The 16,801-nt window shown below is 42.0% G+C and overlaps 1 protein-coding gene across 3 annotated transcripts; it reads right to left on the bottom strand.

The window, feature by feature from the left end:
- Positions 1 to 1,897: 1,897 nt before the first annotated feature.
- Positions 1,898 to 15,592, bottom strand: gja5a (gap junction protein, alpha 5a). Of its 3 annotated transcripts, XM_030427251.1 has the most exons (3): positions 13,601 to 15,592; positions 12,836 to 13,363; positions 1,898 to 4,848 (listed from the first exon to the last, which is right to left on the bottom strand). In XM_030427251.1, exon 3 carries the CDS (start codon positions 4,780 to 4,782, stop codon positions 3,631 to 3,633), a length of 1,152 nt encoding a protein of 383 aa, XP_030283111.1. In that variant the 5' UTR covers positions 4,783 to 4,848; positions 12,836 to 13,363; positions 13,601 to 15,592; the 3' UTR covers positions 1,898 to 3,630. The 3 variants fall into 3 exon arrangements, with proteins under 3 accessions (XP_030283111.1, XP_030283110.1, XP_030283112.1); XM_030427250.1 differs by having other exon boundaries at positions 12,836 to 15,592; XM_030427252.1 differs by lacking the exons at positions 12,836 to 13,363; positions 13,601 to 15,592 and adding an exon at positions 5,901 to 6,840.
- Between the last annotated feature and the right edge of the window lie 1,209 nt (positions 15,593 to 16,801).

The raw sequence follows: 16,801 nt of genomic DNA, 5'->3' as shown, positions 1-16,801 counted from the left end.
TAGAGGTACAGATGGTAGCAACCAGTAGAGAACTACATCTCCCGACGGCTACATCACACGCTCACCTTGCTTCTTCTTCTTCCCTTGTTTGTAAAGATTTGCGATGGAAAGTGTGCTGCTGCCCTCTGCAGGGCCTGAGTGTATCTGCACGCCACCATGCTTCAGTGTTAAATGTTTCCTAGAGCAATCTACAACAAATGTAATCTTTATAGTGACACAGAAGGTACAATAGAATCTACTCCATGACTCCTCATACAAAACAGTCTAAGTTTCTAAAAATACAAACCAGGAATTATTTATGTAATTTAGTCCATGTAATCATTTTCTAATGGCTATTTTCCAAATACTGAATTGTTAGAATTGTTAATCTAACAATTTGGGAATAGCATTGACTCTGTTACTACAGTAATTATAAGAAAAGGGTGGGCCTACATTTGAATGTATAATTTTGAGGGTTTATCCTACATTTGTTTTTTATTTAAACTCAATAATTTCACTCCGCTACATTGCAGAGGGAAATTTACAAAACACATAAGATAATAAGATTATATATTATGTATTGTTGTACCCACTAGTGTGAGAAGTAAAAAGTAGCTGCTTAAAAGTTTATCCATCAGGAGCGATATTTTCATAATTTCTAGCCCATACAAAGCTCTGAAAACACCCATTTAGCAATGACTAGTAGATTTTGCCAAGGTAAAATTTTTATTCACTTTTGATTAAGTAAATCATTTGTCCTTGCAAAGATTTAATATAATAGATTTGGGAATATGAGATTATCTTCTTAAAATGGTCCCTGTAATGTTTTTAATGCCTCAATCAGTCAGGAACTCTTAAAATTGAATAATAAACTGGTGAAACAACCTGTGATAAATAGATTAAGGTCACATACCATTTAGTTTCATTTAAAAAACAAGTAAAAGCAGAATTATACTCCATTTGTTAGGCTCAAGCAGATATTTGCTCAGACCCACTGACATACATACTTATATTTCAAGTTGTCCCTTTATAATTTTACATTGATTATTGAAATAGACCTTGCAGTTGCAGAGATACACTCTGTTAATTATGAGCCATGTCATTTTCGAGCAGAGACAAAATAGAGGCTCGTTTGTAGTATTTCTCTTCTTAAATTGGTGATGTAATCAAGTAATTTGATCTAAAAATTTACATTTTCAACTACTTTCAAACCTTTGAACAGCTAATTTCGACAGTCATTTTCTCCTCAAATTCAGTGTTTATTTCTTGTTTCTGAAATTTTTGGCAGTGTAGTCCTCACCTTCCATCCTTAATGCATATTTATTTAGTTTCCAAACCCTGTGGTGGTGTCAGTCAATCAAATACATCGCATAAAAGTCTAGAGACTGAAATTAGATAAGCATATTCCACCTTGAATGCTCATCTCGGTTACATTTCTTTGAATAAACAAGAAAGCAGATAACAAAATACCCTTACAACTCTTTAAACATCGCCTCAGCACTACTCATGGGTGATTTTCAGAGAAAGGAGTCATCATCCAGGGTAAAATATATCTGCAACCGACCAACAAAAACGGCATCATCTACTGCAGCTTTCAGCTTGGTTCAGCATGTGACAGACTGAGTTGGATATTGGTGCTCAGCTTCCTGGCAGAGATGGCGAGACAGTCTTTGTTTGTGTAAATACTTCCCCAGTCTGTCTCCTGCAGGTCCTCTCTGGTGAGTGCAGACTGAGAAATGCAAATGGTGATATGATTCTGATCTAAAAAACCCTTCATATGTGTATGTTCTTCATCAGAGTACAGCTGGTAATAGCATCTATCCTGTCCTTCTGTACCACACATACATCTTCATATGTTGACAGCACAAAGATCGAAGCCGTACTTGAATTAACCACACACACTGGGGGACAACAGAGAGCAGATTGTACAGTTGATGATTTATTGATTCGTGATGGGTTAGTGATGACATTTATTGCATAAAGGTCTGTGTGAATGAACCAGAAGCTGCAGTGACTGAGCAGCAGGCTGAACGTTTGCTGTGGGTAATATGTAGGATTAGACTTCAAAAAAACAGCTATCACGCACAACCTGTAAAATTATTCTGCATATAGTAAGAACAAGACACTGGAAATGAAACAAAATACATTCAAAGACATCTACTGAAACGCATATTGCATAGGGACAAATTCAGTATTTTACACAATGGCTCCAGGAGAGAAACTGAGAAACGTTAAGTGCAATGCTGCCACCCAGTGGCCGGATCTCCTCATAACAGCATCTAAGCAGTCCTGTATCCCTTTACAAGGAAAATCCTAAAAATCAGGCTACATTCTCTCATCACTTCTGCACACAAAGGCTCCATTCAGATACATAACTAATGGATACAGTTCACTCACACTATCTTAGATTCCAAAGTAGATTATTCTTGATTTACATTAAGCGTGGTGACCTTTTGGTGAAGTGCAATCAGATTAACAAATTGACATATGGCTCACTTGAAATTGACAGTCTTTGGCGATGACTGTTGGAAAAAATATATATAGAAACACGTTATGTGGGAAGAGAGATATTTTCACTCTTGTTAAGGCACTTTACCTTTATGAACTGAGCTCCTGTGTGCGCCACAGGAAAAAAATCCTATTCATATACTGGCAAGCTTCACAGTTTTATTGCAGATTAAGGTTCCTGCAGGAGACAAATGCTTTTTCTTTTTTTTTTCCTTTCCTTCAGTGTTTTTTATTTTACTTATTTATGTTATTGTCTGTGTAAAAGATCTTGAAAGTTTAAAAGCCCAAAGTCCGCACGAGCAGAAGCTCCTCTCTCCCACATGAAACACTGCTCCTGAAACGCCTTGTCAGCAGTCCCGCCTTAATATGTCAAGCTTTCACATATTTTATGCATAGGTCGGCATGTATGAATTGATTTAGCACAGCTGCTCTGTTGTTGTTGTTAGTGGTGCTGGCTCAGGCGTGTGCAAGCTGACCAATCAGAGAAGACAGGGTATTCAGTAGGGCGGACCTTAAAGAGACAGGAGCATTTCAGGGGGAATACTGTGCTACAGAAACCATTAAAGCATGTAAACCTATTCTAGTAGTAACCCCCCCCCCCAAAAATTTTTTATAAATACTGAGCTTGAAAATTAGCAAAATACGTCTCCTTTAATTAATCTCATTTTTTGCAGTGGGAGAAAGAAAATGTTGGTTGTACTATTTAAAAGTGAATAGTGGAGTATTTTGTCTTGTAATAAATGGATTCCCTAAGTTTTCTCACACCAAGCATCATGTCATTCTCACCTTAAAGCCTCTTGATCGCTCTTAATTTTTGGTTCTGTTTAACTAGAACATAAAATGTGCAATATTCAGGTGTCACACCCATAACCCTGTTCTTATTATATTTAATTATTTTTCTTTTGCAGTTTAGCTGTCAGCTTTTCAAGCTCTGGGCTCTCACACATGTCAAGTTTACATGGTCCACTATCTCAGATCTCAGTGTCCCTTTCTAAAGTGAACATTTAGTCCATCCTCTACAGTCAAGTGTCAGGCTACAATGCCGGAAATTTCACTTTTTGTCTCTTCCTAAGCCAATCTTTGGATCTCTTTCTCTTTGGCTCTGAAGGTCCAGTCCCTTCCTCCTCTCCCATGGTTCTGAGTCTAAACTGACAGGTCGTCTTGGCGAGCCCGGCTGCTGCTCCCACTGGTCTTGCTCAGCCGGCGTTTGTCCTTCATGTAGCCAGAGTGCAGCAGAGGGGACGGGGCGCAGCTGTTGGGCAGCTCTGTGGGCGGTTGCTCGTATCTCATCCTCAGGAAGTCTTCCTCGTCCTCCAAGTTGTCGCAGCTGTGATGCCGCTCGGTGGCCAAGTTGACCGAGTTCTGCTGCAGTGCCATCCTGTTGTTGAAGGGATGAGAGGCCATGGAGGTCATGGGGTTCATGGAGCTCGGGGCCGCCAGGCACTGGCTGAAGTCAGGGGGTGGGGTGCAGGAGGCCGAGGGGCGAGTGGGGCTGTTGGGCTCCAATGCGGCAGACACGGCCACCTTCACAGCTCTGTCGTTGTTCCTCTGTATTGCCTTCTTTCGCATGCACCTCCTGATGCTCTTCCAGCCGAGGTGGTAGAGCTCCAACACGGAGAGCAGCAGAGACACACCGGCCACCACCAGCATGAAGATGATGAAGACGTTCTTCTCCGTGGGTCGGGACATGTAGCAGTTGACAGGGTTAGGGCATGGCCAGGCCTTGCACAGGTACAACGCCTTGAGGAAGACCCCGTAGATCAGGTACTGCACAACGATGAAGGTCACCTCCATCACTGTGCGGATCACGATACTCAGCATGTAAGTCTGAAGCAGTGCTCCTTTCAGGCGAACACGGCCAGTCCCATCAGAATTGATCATTTTTCCACTCTCCTTCTGCTGAAGGTACTCCTTCACCCCCTCCAGGTCTCCTTCGCCCTCCCCTCTGGCCTCCCTCTCCTCCTGCTCCCTCCTCTTCTGCTTCTCTTCCCGGCGCACCGTGTGCATGGCGTGGCCCATGTAGATGAGGGACGGCGTGGACACGAAGACGATCTGCAGCACCCAGTAGCGGATGTGGGCGATGGGGAAGGCGCTGTCGTAGCATACGTTGGTGCAACCGGGCTGCTGGGTGTCGCAAAGGAAGTCGCTCTGCTCGTCGCCCCAGGACGACTCGGCCGCCGTGCCCAGCACCAGGATGCGGAAGATGAAGAGGACGGTGAGCCAGACCTTCCCGACCGAGGTGGAGTGTTCCTGGACCTCCTCTAGGAAATTCCCCAGGAGACTCCAGTCCCCCATCGCTGCTGACACAAAGAGTGGAGAGGGAGGAGGGAAAAGGTGGAAAGCTCTAGAGGTGAAAAGTCACTGAGGTGGATGAAGAGAGAGAGAGAGGAGGGTAGAAAAAGGAGAGAAGAGAAATTATCAGTCACAGACAGCTGTAGATACTCCTACAGATGAAATGACCTGAGTGTGAGTGTGGCATCATATGCATAAAAATAGCCTCTCTGCCTGTGAATTGCTTGAGGACAGGACGCTGACATGAGAACGACCATTTTCCCAAGAGAGCGAGAGGGGGAGAGGAAGTTTAGGAGTCATGTAAAAGTAAATAAAGAAGTTGTTTTAAGAGAAAATGATTCAATATTATGTTACGTGTGTTTACATTCCCTACGCGCAATTCCAAATTACGTATGACGGACATGACAGAGACCGCAGAGAGGCGACCACGGGGCAAGTCAGAGCTAGGAGACTTTGTCCTTTAGATGCCGTGACCGGGCCTGATCTCGCCTGTGGACCATGACCGGCAGACTTCACTCACATCAGCAGCTCTGATGTCCGCTGTCCTCCGTGCAACAATGAAAACCTCTAGCGCTCCATCTGAGAGCGTCGATGAGATCTCAGTCTATCCACTGCGCCCGTGTGCTTTCACCTCTTGACTCGCGCATTAGCGAGAGTTTGAGTAAGACCCAAACATGGCAGTTACAGGCTGGCAAGTCTCGGCCAAGAATGACCCTATAAGGCAGCTCACCAGACAGCTTTAAAGGGGGCAATGAATGACCCCAAACGTTGAGGGGTTAAGAAAACCCATCAAACTCCTACAAGAGGTGACCTCTGACATCTTTACGCGCTATGTACATTTATGCCTCCTGCTAGCTTTTGCTGTGCAGTTAGAGATCAAAGACAGATGAGGTATAAGATAAGGAAAAGAGGGCTGAAAGTAAAAGTTTGACAGGATTTTCCGACACGTCACACCATCTGCCCTACTTGGCAACTTAGAGAAAATGTATACATTCCTCAAAAAGCTGTGTGTTAAAACAAACTGTTATTATAACGGTGTGTCAGGTAGGATACACAATCTAATCACTACAATCACAGAGAGTGAAAAAAAAAAAAAAGCCAAACTGGGAGTTTTGTCTTACCTCCCACATCTTCCCTCAGCAAGTAATCCACAAGCTTCCATTATAAGTTACTCCTATTGTGAAGTCCACTGTGCAGCTCTGAGCTGCCTGGCAAACTCTGGCTATGTGTGAGAGAGATGATGTAAATGGCCATGACCATCTGTCCCTCCGTCCGTCTCCCCCTCCCTCACTGTCTCTATGAAGTATATATATGGCAATAAGATGTGAAATCAGAGCGTTGTGCTCTTTATCAGTAAAACAGCCAGGGAAATAAAACAATTCCCCCCCCACCCACGAAAACACGGGGGAGAGGACATGGTCAAACTCAAACAAGACTCATATGTCAAGCGTTACCATAGGAAAGTTTGTGGTGTGACACTTGTTTTCCAGCAAGCTCTTAATTCTGGCTATAACTTCCCACTAGCTCCAGTTGGAGACCAGTTTGGGCACCAGTAAGTGAGGCTGGCCCTCGTCCCACTCAGGGAAGTACTGGCTTGAAGCCCTCCTCAGATAACGCTGATGGTCTTTACAGGAACTAAAACAGGCTGGAGGTTGGAGGAGGAAGGGAGTGAGAGTCCAGACAGCACAATGGCAGGAGGTACAGGTTATAATGGACATGTTCTTATCAGCTCATACTGATAGCAGTCTTTCATCACCTGTGCAGACCCTGGTAACATTACAGCTCCCCCTGGACTCATTCAAAATTAACTATTGTGATAGTCTCTTCTTATGCTTACTCCAAACTCTTGCATCCAGTACAAGAAAGTCATTAAAGGGTAACTCGTACATAGTATAAAAGCCTTTTGTGGCTTTTGTGATGTCACTTAGTGGCTAAGTTGCAGTGTGGGTAATGTAAGGTGCCATGTTTTTTGGTGTGGTGTAACGATGTTGACATCATTGAGTAGCGATAGATAAAAATACTGTAAACTCCAAGTAAAAGTTTTATGTTCAAAATATTACCAATATCAATTAAAGTATAGAAACTATATAACTATATATATAATATCAAAAGTAAAAGTATTCATTTTACAAAATGGCCCCTTTGAAAGTGTAACTGTACCTTAATGTTGTAACTGGTCAACTTTGTATTGTGGTGGTAAGCTTAATCTATGAACAGAACTGAGGGTCTACTACAGGCATTTTACACTGTCTCTGTGTCAATGAACAGCTGAGTGTAAGCTAGCATGCTAACATGTTCACGATATAAGAAGGCTGACATGCTAATGTAGAAAAAATCCTCTCCGATCCTAAACTTTATGTCAATGTGTAAAGATTTCTAAAAGTCAGGAGAAAGCATCTGTATATGTAACTATTCCTTCCATTTGAATATAAATAAAAAAATATATATACATATAGCGTAGTATTACTAATCATGCAACACTTAAGTCAACTTGTTTGTTTACAAAATATCAAATGTTATGTGTATGTGGGTCTAGAGGGGTTTGGGTACCTCGTGTAATTGATTAATTGAATCTGGCCCTGCCTCTTGGCACCATGATTAACAATTACTTATGATATTTGAGACTGGACCAAAGTGGTTGAATGAGCCATGCTGCTAGCATTACCGAAAATCATCCTATAATAGAAGATGATGCTTTGTAGTGTACGCACACTATTAATCTACAACAAAACTAGCAGCATTAGTTTTCAAAATAGATGTAAGGCTTAGCTGAGAAAAAGAAGACATACTGAAGTTTAGGACCTCATTAGTGTGCTTGCAGCACATGAGTAAATTAACTTGCTTTCCACCGTTGGTGCAGTAATGTGTCAGTCTGGGAACATACATGAAAGAATACATACAGTACAGTCATGCACAGCGCTCACAGCCTCTTTGTCTTTCCCTCAACAGACCCTTCCTGTTCTCAGAGGAAGTAATCTCAAACAATATGATTTCCGAAGGACAAAAGGAACAAGGTACTAAAAAGAATGGGAGGCAGAGGAGGCAGAGAGGTTAGAGACAAGCTCTTCTCTTCTGTAGAAACCCTCTTTGCCATTGGTTGTCTGTCACACCTGTTCTCCTGCTGGCTCTCTGGGTGCCTGGCAATAAGCATGGATTTACTGTCATACATTGTGCCCCTATGCTGAGCGGCCTGCTTTGCCTGTAAACCGTCACGGGTGTCATATTTGTTAATAATCTCTGTGACAGAGTAATGGACAGTCTGGCTATGAGGCATCCAGAACTGTGAATCTTGAATCTGAGTTATTCCTCTATGACGTTGATCAAAGTTTCAGGGGTGATCTCTGAGTCTGAGCATTTGTGCGTATGTCCTGAGCTAGAAGTGTTGAGTTAAACGAGTTCATGGAAGAAAAAAAAAAAAAAGTCTAGGGTAAGTGTGAGAGAGATATTATGATAAACTAAGTGAGAAAGTACACTTTAAAACAAACTTAAACTGTATTTAAATTTCCAGTCAGACATGCCTTCACTGACACTGAGTGGGTCTGGACCGCAGCCAGGCAGCTCACAGAGAAATAGCAGCTCACTAAACTGCATCACGGTGAGGTGACGGCTGCCGCTGTGACTCGCTGCGAGGAACAGGAATAAATGCTGCGCGTTTTCTCTGCCCTGCAACACAACAATAAATCCCGCGGGCTGTTGGAGCAGCCTCAGTGTTGCCTTAGAGGGGAGTGACTGGTTCAAGAATCAGTCGGGGCTGTGGCAGAGCCTCAGGCTGAGTAATCCCTGGATGGAAATTTTATAGGACCATCACGCCATGTTTTGTTTTATTGCTGAACTGTGGCACATCCATCACCATTTTTAGATTTATGTCTCTCTCAGAATAAATGAGTGTGATATTGTTTTGTTTAGTTACATAAGAGAGCAGAGATTTGTCGCTGTCAGAATATAAAAACTGATCGTCAGACCCAGAACTAGCTGGTTCCCCTCAGGCTGCAGTGTGTCAGTCCAGGGACAACAGGGGGCAGGGTTGATTTAAACATTCCTCCAGTGATCTGCACCTTTCAGCACTAAGCCCTGTTTGACAGGCTCCGGATCCTCATAGAGGACCAGGATACACTGCCGGCTCTACGCCGTCCTCATAAACACACAGGCAATTAGATGGTGGGGTATACATTGCCTCGGTCTGCTTCCCTTTTACTGTGCATGTTTAGACTGACATCAGTGGAGGGACAAGTATTTATAAAGCGTTGTTCATTAAGTACAAGGATTCGCGGGAGATGAAGTCGATTTTTCAGCAAAGATCTCAACACACCTCTAAACAACCACATCACCTCACAACGTCATTATTGTTTTCACTGGAAAGTAAAACGCAGTCAGGAAAACCACTGTTTCAGGTAACATGTCTGCAGTTTATCACCATTGCAGAAGGACAAATTAGGCCACACAGGCTCACAGCTGAGTTAGATTCTAAAAATATGTGAAGAGCCAAATTTGGACGGCTGGTGTCAGACATTTTTATAGCTACATGGCTCTACAGTTTGTTCCAGATCAGAAATGCCTCAAATATTTGGACTATATGGTTTCATTTTCACTGCACACATCATTCCACGTACAATCAACAAAAGTGATAGCTCTCTAAATGATCCTAATTAGCTGTGTTTCTGTTGAACAATGTCACAATATGACCGCTGCAATGCCAGCAGCTTCACCCAAGTTAATTCAACTAAACTAAACAGACTAATAAATGTCACACAATACTGGTTTGTTAACCTAATATTAGCTGAGCAGAACGAATGTACATATACATTCACGTGATGTGTAATTTCTGGACTTTCTTACAGACAAAAAGGATTAATTACTTCATGATATCCATTTAAAATACTGAAGCAGGGGTGCCCCAAACTTTTCCCTTTGGGGGGCAAACCTGAAACTCAGTGGTGGGACATGAACCAAAAGTGAACACCAATCTATCATTGTTAAGGAGCAAAATAGTGGCAAGATCCCAACTTTGACTTTCTGCACAAAATGTCATGCTGCCCAACATGTTCATTTCATGAAAAATGAATAGGGATCCTACATTTAAACAAAGAGCACTTTGCCTCATGCCAAATAAAACAGGATGAACAGTAATTTACAGTATAAATCTTTATGAATATTTCTTTTTCAAAACAACTAAAATCAGCTGACTCTGGCCCCTGGGCCACACTTTGGACAGCGTTGCTCTCAAGCTTCCAAATTACCACTTCTCTCTTATTTAAATATTGTTCAAGATCCCAGAACTACCAGGTATTATCCACCTTTTAAATGGAAGTAACTGCACACTTCTCTTAAACTAGACTTGTTCATTCCTTTTTTGGAAAAGTAAAGCTTTATTATCTGATCTTTTTATGACTGATAATTGTTTGGTTAAATGATTGTTATATATCTGACTTTTTGTTTCCTGAATGCTGGTTGTTTTTTTCTCAGACAAAATTTTTTTTGTTTCCCGTTCTCTCTGGTAAAAGTTGAAGAACCTTAACTTTGCAGCACATATCAAAGGACACCAGACAAAAAGCCTCTGTCAGGAGCTCTTTAACAAAAATATCTTTGCCTGTGGCGGTTCGCTCTGCAGTGTTGTGACAGCTCAGCAATGTTTCAGTGGAACAGCCACAGCGGAGTGGAGCGGAGCGGAGCGGAGGAAAATGTCAGACCAAACCACACAACTGCTGTGCGCTAACACATTCATACGCACGTTTCATCAGTCTCATTGACATCAACAGAACTGCACACGAGATGCCAAACATATCCAGGCTGCAGATATTCAGCTCAGAGATTGTTATTTTTACTCTGAGGCCGTCTCATGATCTGAATTTAGGATATAAAATGTGATTTATTTCATCAGAATGACTGCTGGCACGTGTGTCAAAGTTGAAGCTGAACAGACATGCCTCAGATATGAAGCCTGGCTTGTATTTTAACACGTGTGCAGCTGTTTGGCGTGTGCACCACTCCCACGAGGGCCGGGATTACAATCAAGGATGAGCATGTTTAAGTTTAGCTGTATGGGCTCGCTGGAGGCAGGGGTGAGTTTGGGATAGTGTGACCTACAAAGTGGATCCGATGCTGGCCGCAGGACGGGAGAACACTTCCCACTCATGTGAGTCACCTGTTGCCACCACTTACAGGCCAGCGTGGATCCATTCTGCCATATATCAGTCACACCAGCAGAAGCCAGAGGGCCGATGCGCTGCCTGCTACCTTACATGGCTGTCTGGCTCTTCATCTGCCCACTACTGTACACAGACCCACAGCCCTGTTATGATCTATTGTTTATCTGCATATGGCATTACACTGGAACCCTCTGGCCAGACAGCTGCAAGGTGTTTCATGGAGGAAAATTCTGCTGAACACACTCCCAACTGAAGTCCCTGGGTAGCTGCTGCTTCGTCAGGGAGGCAGATGGATTAGATGTTTGGCCTGTTTGGATCTTTTGTTTATTTTTGGCTCTTATTGTTTTTATTTTGAAGACTATCTTTATAGTCAGAAATACAAATTAACTGTCTGCTGTTTAGCTTGTTATATTCCACTGAAACATAAAGTCCGTTTTATGACTCTACTGGAGATTAAGACTAATGTCACGCTGCTGGTTATTTTTCAGTGTTTCAAACAGAAAAACTACTGTAACAAATTACTTCATGAGACTTTGGCTGACGGCGTTGGGGACTTGTTTAAGTGATAGCACCTTTCTGGCACTTTATTGACTTTTCAGTTTATCTTGTCTATTCATATGGACCTGATTTCTGAAGAAGACTTGGTGTTGAAAGTACTTTCATCCAAGCACCATGGTTAAATGTGCTCTGAGGCACTTCTCATGCTACTTTTCAGAGGAAAATACTGTGATTTTCACTGTAGTAAATGTATTTAATAGCTATCCTGTGTTTAAAGGGGCACTATGTAGTTTTGGAAAAAGGTATTATTTACAATATTAATAAGGAAACAACAACTAAAGGAATATTAATTTTCCACAAGTGAATAAACAAGCTGTTGGCATGGTCCGCCACATATGGATAAGGTACAATAGTATAATGCATTTAAGGCCAGTTTGTCTATTCAGGTTAAACATCGTCTGTTTATTAAATCTGTTTAGGCATAAAAAAATCAGTCAATGAAGATTTTTGTCTTCTGACTAAAATTTTGTCACAAAAACTACATAATGCACCTTTAAATGCAACACTGACAACACAAGACTGTATAACCTGCATACTAAGCATTTTTACTTTTATACTTGAAGTACAGTTTGTTTCTGCTTGTGCTCTTGTACTTTTTTCCAGAACATCTTGATTACATGACATTTACTTGTAATGAAAAGTATTTTTCACTGTGATCGATACTTTTACTTTTGTTAATAATGTGAATACTTCCTCCTTACTCATCACTCATGTAAACATTAAATCAGACTTAACAGCTTGTGACTTTCACTCCTTTGTTTAAAGCCTCAGCAGGGTAGTATTTAATACGTGCATTTAATTTAAACTTCGGTTATATTAGACACATTTTTACTAGTGCATTTTGTCAATCGAGATGAACGCACGGCAGTATGAATTCCTGCTTTTGTCAGAGCCAAAAAAGTTTGATTAGTTCACCATATTAAAAACTAGTAAAAACATCTCCTGCTTGAGATTTTCAGAAATAAAAATAAACGACTGCCCTGAAACTCCATTTCTGCATAGAGACGAGGAGCTGCGTGGGACACTTGTGATAACATTAAATCAGAGTTTCACACTTTTGCCCCTGAGACACCACAGAGATCATAACTCCTCAAAGTCTTCATAAAGTATGTACACATTGCTGGTGGCTCTATTTGTTAAGGTCTCCAGTGCAGCACTTTGTTTGAATATATCTGTCCCTAGCGAGAGTTATGAGCTGAGAGGAGGGAGGTAGAAAGAAGGACAGAGTACCTGCTGGAGAGGACAGGGACTCTAACGCACACCAGGCCTCTCACCTCCCAAATAAGATGCTGAAAGTGTCACCCAAATATCAGCATCCTGTGACAACTTTGACGTTAAATGTTGTGGCTTACCTGTTTTTGCTGCCGTTGGATACTCGTCTGACCGGCTGTTTCAGATCAATTAGAGGCTCCTGTATCTGTCCCCTGGTGATACAGGTCTTCCTTTAACTCAGTGGACAGTTGTCAAGTGAGGATGCAAAGATGTGCTGCCTCAGCCTTCTTCTTCTTCTTCTTCTTGTGAGCATCAACAGGATCTGGCTCCTGAGGACTTAGCCTAGTGTCGTCCCAGTGCCAAACTGTTCATCCACACAGGGGGCACGCGAAGAAAAGCAGGGGCATCACGAGAGTGTGTTTCCCCCCGCGGCCCTCCCTTCTGTCTCTCCTCCTCCATCTCCTCCTCCTCTTCCTCCCCCTTTCTTCTTACATCCCTGGTGCTCTATTTTTTGCTGGGAAGCATTGTCCGGCAACGGGAGGGGAAGTGGAATTGTTTGGTGGGATCAATGGCAATTCCGCTTCGGGTCGACTTCCAGAGTGCTCTTGTTTACTGTGTGGTCCGTTAGGTTTACGGCTCTGTTGTCAGTGCCAGGCTTGGTGAAATTCCTATTCAAACAACAGTTTACAAAAACATTCAATCTGTAATGAGATCCTAACAGTAGTAAAACATTTCTGTCAACTCATGTTTTAATCTATTCATTCTGAAGCCCATTGAAATAAAGACGAACTGTTGAGTGTGTAAAATGCGATTTCAGCTTTATTTTGATAACAGAAACACACCAAAATAAGTGTGTTTACTGTCTCATAAACACAGAGGAAACAGTCAGAAAAATCTGGTCTTACCTTGAAGGCTTTGCTGGAAATACTATGCCTACTTTGTTCATCCATGTGTCTCTCTGGCCCTCAGTCCCCCCCTCAGAGCTCGTGCTGGTCTGAAACCACTTGCTGATCTTTGGGATGCTAACAAAGAGTCGCTGACAAAACTCAGAGAGCTCATCATCCTCGTCCTGCTCCGCGTTCCTTCCTTCCCCCTCTTTTTCTCGGCTGCTGTATGAGGTGCGAGTTGTAGCCTTTGACAGCCTCTCTGCTCTGAAGCCTGCCTGCAGACACATGCTGCATTATATAATGAGAATCTTTTAGGTTTGATTCCTCCTTGCTGAAGGGCTCACGTGCATTCAAAGGCATTCAAATGGCTGTGTGGACCTATGTGGTGCAGGCACATAGTACGTATAAGCGCTCTAATAATAGTCCTTTGACTGACAGATGTGACTCTAATCCTACATTTGCATCATTCTTTGACTCGTGACATCTGTCGTCTTCTTTTTCATCCTTTTCTTGCTAAGAAAGCTGGTTAGCTTAGCACCAGGAAGACACCAAGAAGTCGCTGCACCCGGCCAAGAAAGAGTCCAGCACATAACCCTGTGACAGTACAACACTGTCGTTATAAGAATGAAACAAATGAGATATAACGTGTTAACAGTGAGCTTTAGAGGTGCTGGTTGGTGGATTTTGGAAAAGTTTCTTACAAGAAAATTTTGGTAAGTGTATAAAAAAACAATTCTTTATGTTTAAGTGACAATGGCCTTTATCAGTCTTTACAATGACTGATAATTATGACTGTTGTCCGTGAAGACCAGTCACTTTAATCTGCGTACAGATATCAACACTTGAGACTGGTGACCTGCTGACCTTACTTACTGCCATTTTCCTCCAATGTCACGCTTAGGGTTGCAAATTTGAATGCTGTGATGCTGATGTGTTCTAGGTTGCAAGTCATATAAATGTAGCTAATCTGACAAATTGTTCCCGATCGATCAGTAACTGAAAAGATGATGATAAGTGAAAATCTGGAGGCACATTTGGCCAAACTTGAAAGCTAGTGTTAGATTCAGATGTTAGAATTCAACAACTTCCTATGGCTGTTGATATTTCTGAACATCTTTCCTAATCCAATCGCATTCAAACAGTAACATTAGCTATAATGAATGCTAACACTAGCTGCTGTCTAATGGAGGCTACGTTATCATCAAACGATAGAATTATTAATGATGATGTATATACAGTTATATACAGTGTTGACTTGTTTTTACTTAAGTGAACAGATGAAACATATCAACTTAACAGTTTACCTTCAATCCTGTACATTATGTATCTTTTTGTCACCTGTCTATGGATGATGACGAAGTTCAGCTTCTCGATCTGCTCTCCACAAGACTTAATGGAAAGGAAAAACTGAATGTATGTGCTACATGCAATTTTATAGCTAAAAGGAGGAAGTGGTGTGACAGTGTTGTAGAACCACAAAGTCTGCAGAGGCAGGAGGTTGGGTCGGATGGGTCAACACAACATTGGACCTTTTTGTTTCCTGGTTCTTTCTGACTGTCAGAGTTGGTTTTGTTGATCATTCCATAATCTTAACCAAACACGGATACTGTAAACATGACAATGACGGTCCGCTTGTAATCAAAACAAAGTGTTTCCCTAACTTGACAGTAGTTATCTCAAAGTCCAGGTAGTTTTCAGGTTCTTTGGGGTCTAAACCTTAACAAACCTTCATCATAGTGGTGTAAGATCAGAAAACGGGAATGCTGTCTTGTCGATAGTGGCATCAGATGAAGAGAAATTGCACATGTCATTCTAGAGGACATGGACCAATGGTGTATTTTATCATTTAATGTGAGGGCTCAGTTGTATTATGTTACCATAGAACTGCGCTGTTTCACCTTGCTCCCAGTCTAATGCTGCCACTCTTCTCATTGAACTCCAAGCAAGAAAGTAAATCAATATTTTTAAAGGTTTTGCCAGCTGTGAAAACAACTAAAAAATGCAGTAGAAAAAACATTTGAATTTGAACCAAGTAAAAAAACAAATTTAGAAGAAAACACTAATTTATGTTTCCAAGATTTTTTTTTTGTTTCGCATGTGGAACTGAGTGAAAGAAAAAAATATTCTCGCTGGGTTCCACACATGGAACATGAAAAAAACATCCAACTACAGGGAACTTGCCACTAACATTTTTCAACAACCACAATAAAAATATATATTAAAAAGAATCCTATTGAAATGAGTGAAAATTATTCTGGGAAAACCTTTTTTCCCTCCACCAGATCACAAGTCATAAACACAGGAGAGGAGAGGAAGTAATTTAGATCACACTTAGAAAAATGGATCACCAGAAAAACAAAATTCTCACTTGCCACTCTGGGCTTCCACGGTTATTAGTGTCGTGGAATAAAAAACACCCCTTCTGCTCACTCTTTTTCAACTCCCTGCTGATGTCATGGCCTAATTGGTGATCTGAATGGCGAAATTCTCCTCTCCAACAACTGCGCCTTTCACTGCAGAGCTAAGAAAATGGTTTTGCATGTATAAATAGCAGAAGAAACCAGGCAATTAGGATCTCATGACAAACCCTGCCAAACCTGTGGTCAGAAGCTGCGACCCTCCAATTTTTTTATTTGGTTATCTGTTGCATTAATTTGGTCCGTTCTTTCTCTTACAAATCATAAAAAAGTCAGGGTGCTGCGGACTCCTCGAGTATCTTAAAAACCAGTGAGAATTGCCTGTGATTCCCACGTTTCCTTAAACAAAAGCCGGTGGAGCAACCAACATCGCTTGAGGCCTCAGTGAGTGAAACTTCACTATTCGAGTGTTTGAAGGGATGGAAAAGCTGCTGCTAATTCCTAATTACGCAGCCATCCTCAGTTTAAAGTCCACTCTGATGTTTCCATTGTGCTACTCATCAGGATGGATTTAGAAGTGGAACAGCATTCACACAGAATATAACAGCATGAAGTGATTTGTAACAAAGAAGTGATGTTCCGCGACTTCGCTTAATGTCATCACTTACAGCTTCTCGGCCGTGCCAGGATGAGGTCTGCATGCGAGTGTGTTACGGAGAGGCCGAGAGGCGAGTGCATGTGTTTATGCGTGCCCCCCCCGTGTGTGAACACTGTACGTGTACTTGAGTGTTTGATGGAAAAAAGCCCGCACTGCCAGGATGCATTAGCATAAGCCACCCCACCCGCCCACCAGCCTGACCCC

This window comes from Sparus aurata, chromosome 9 (genome assembly GCF_900880675.1).
Source record: "Sparus aurata chromosome 9, fSpaAur1.1, whole genome shotgun sequence".
Lineage (NCBI taxonomy): Eukaryota > Metazoa > Chordata > Actinopteri > Spariformes > Sparidae > Sparus > Sparus aurata.
This window is presented reverse-complemented; position numbering and strand designations above follow the sequence as displayed.

Excerpts from the sequence above, each read along its gene's own strand:
- gja5a (XM_030427250.1), bottom strand. The coding sequence starts at position 4,782 with ATGGGGGACTGGAGTCTCCTGGGGAATTTCCTAGAGGAGGTCCAGGAA.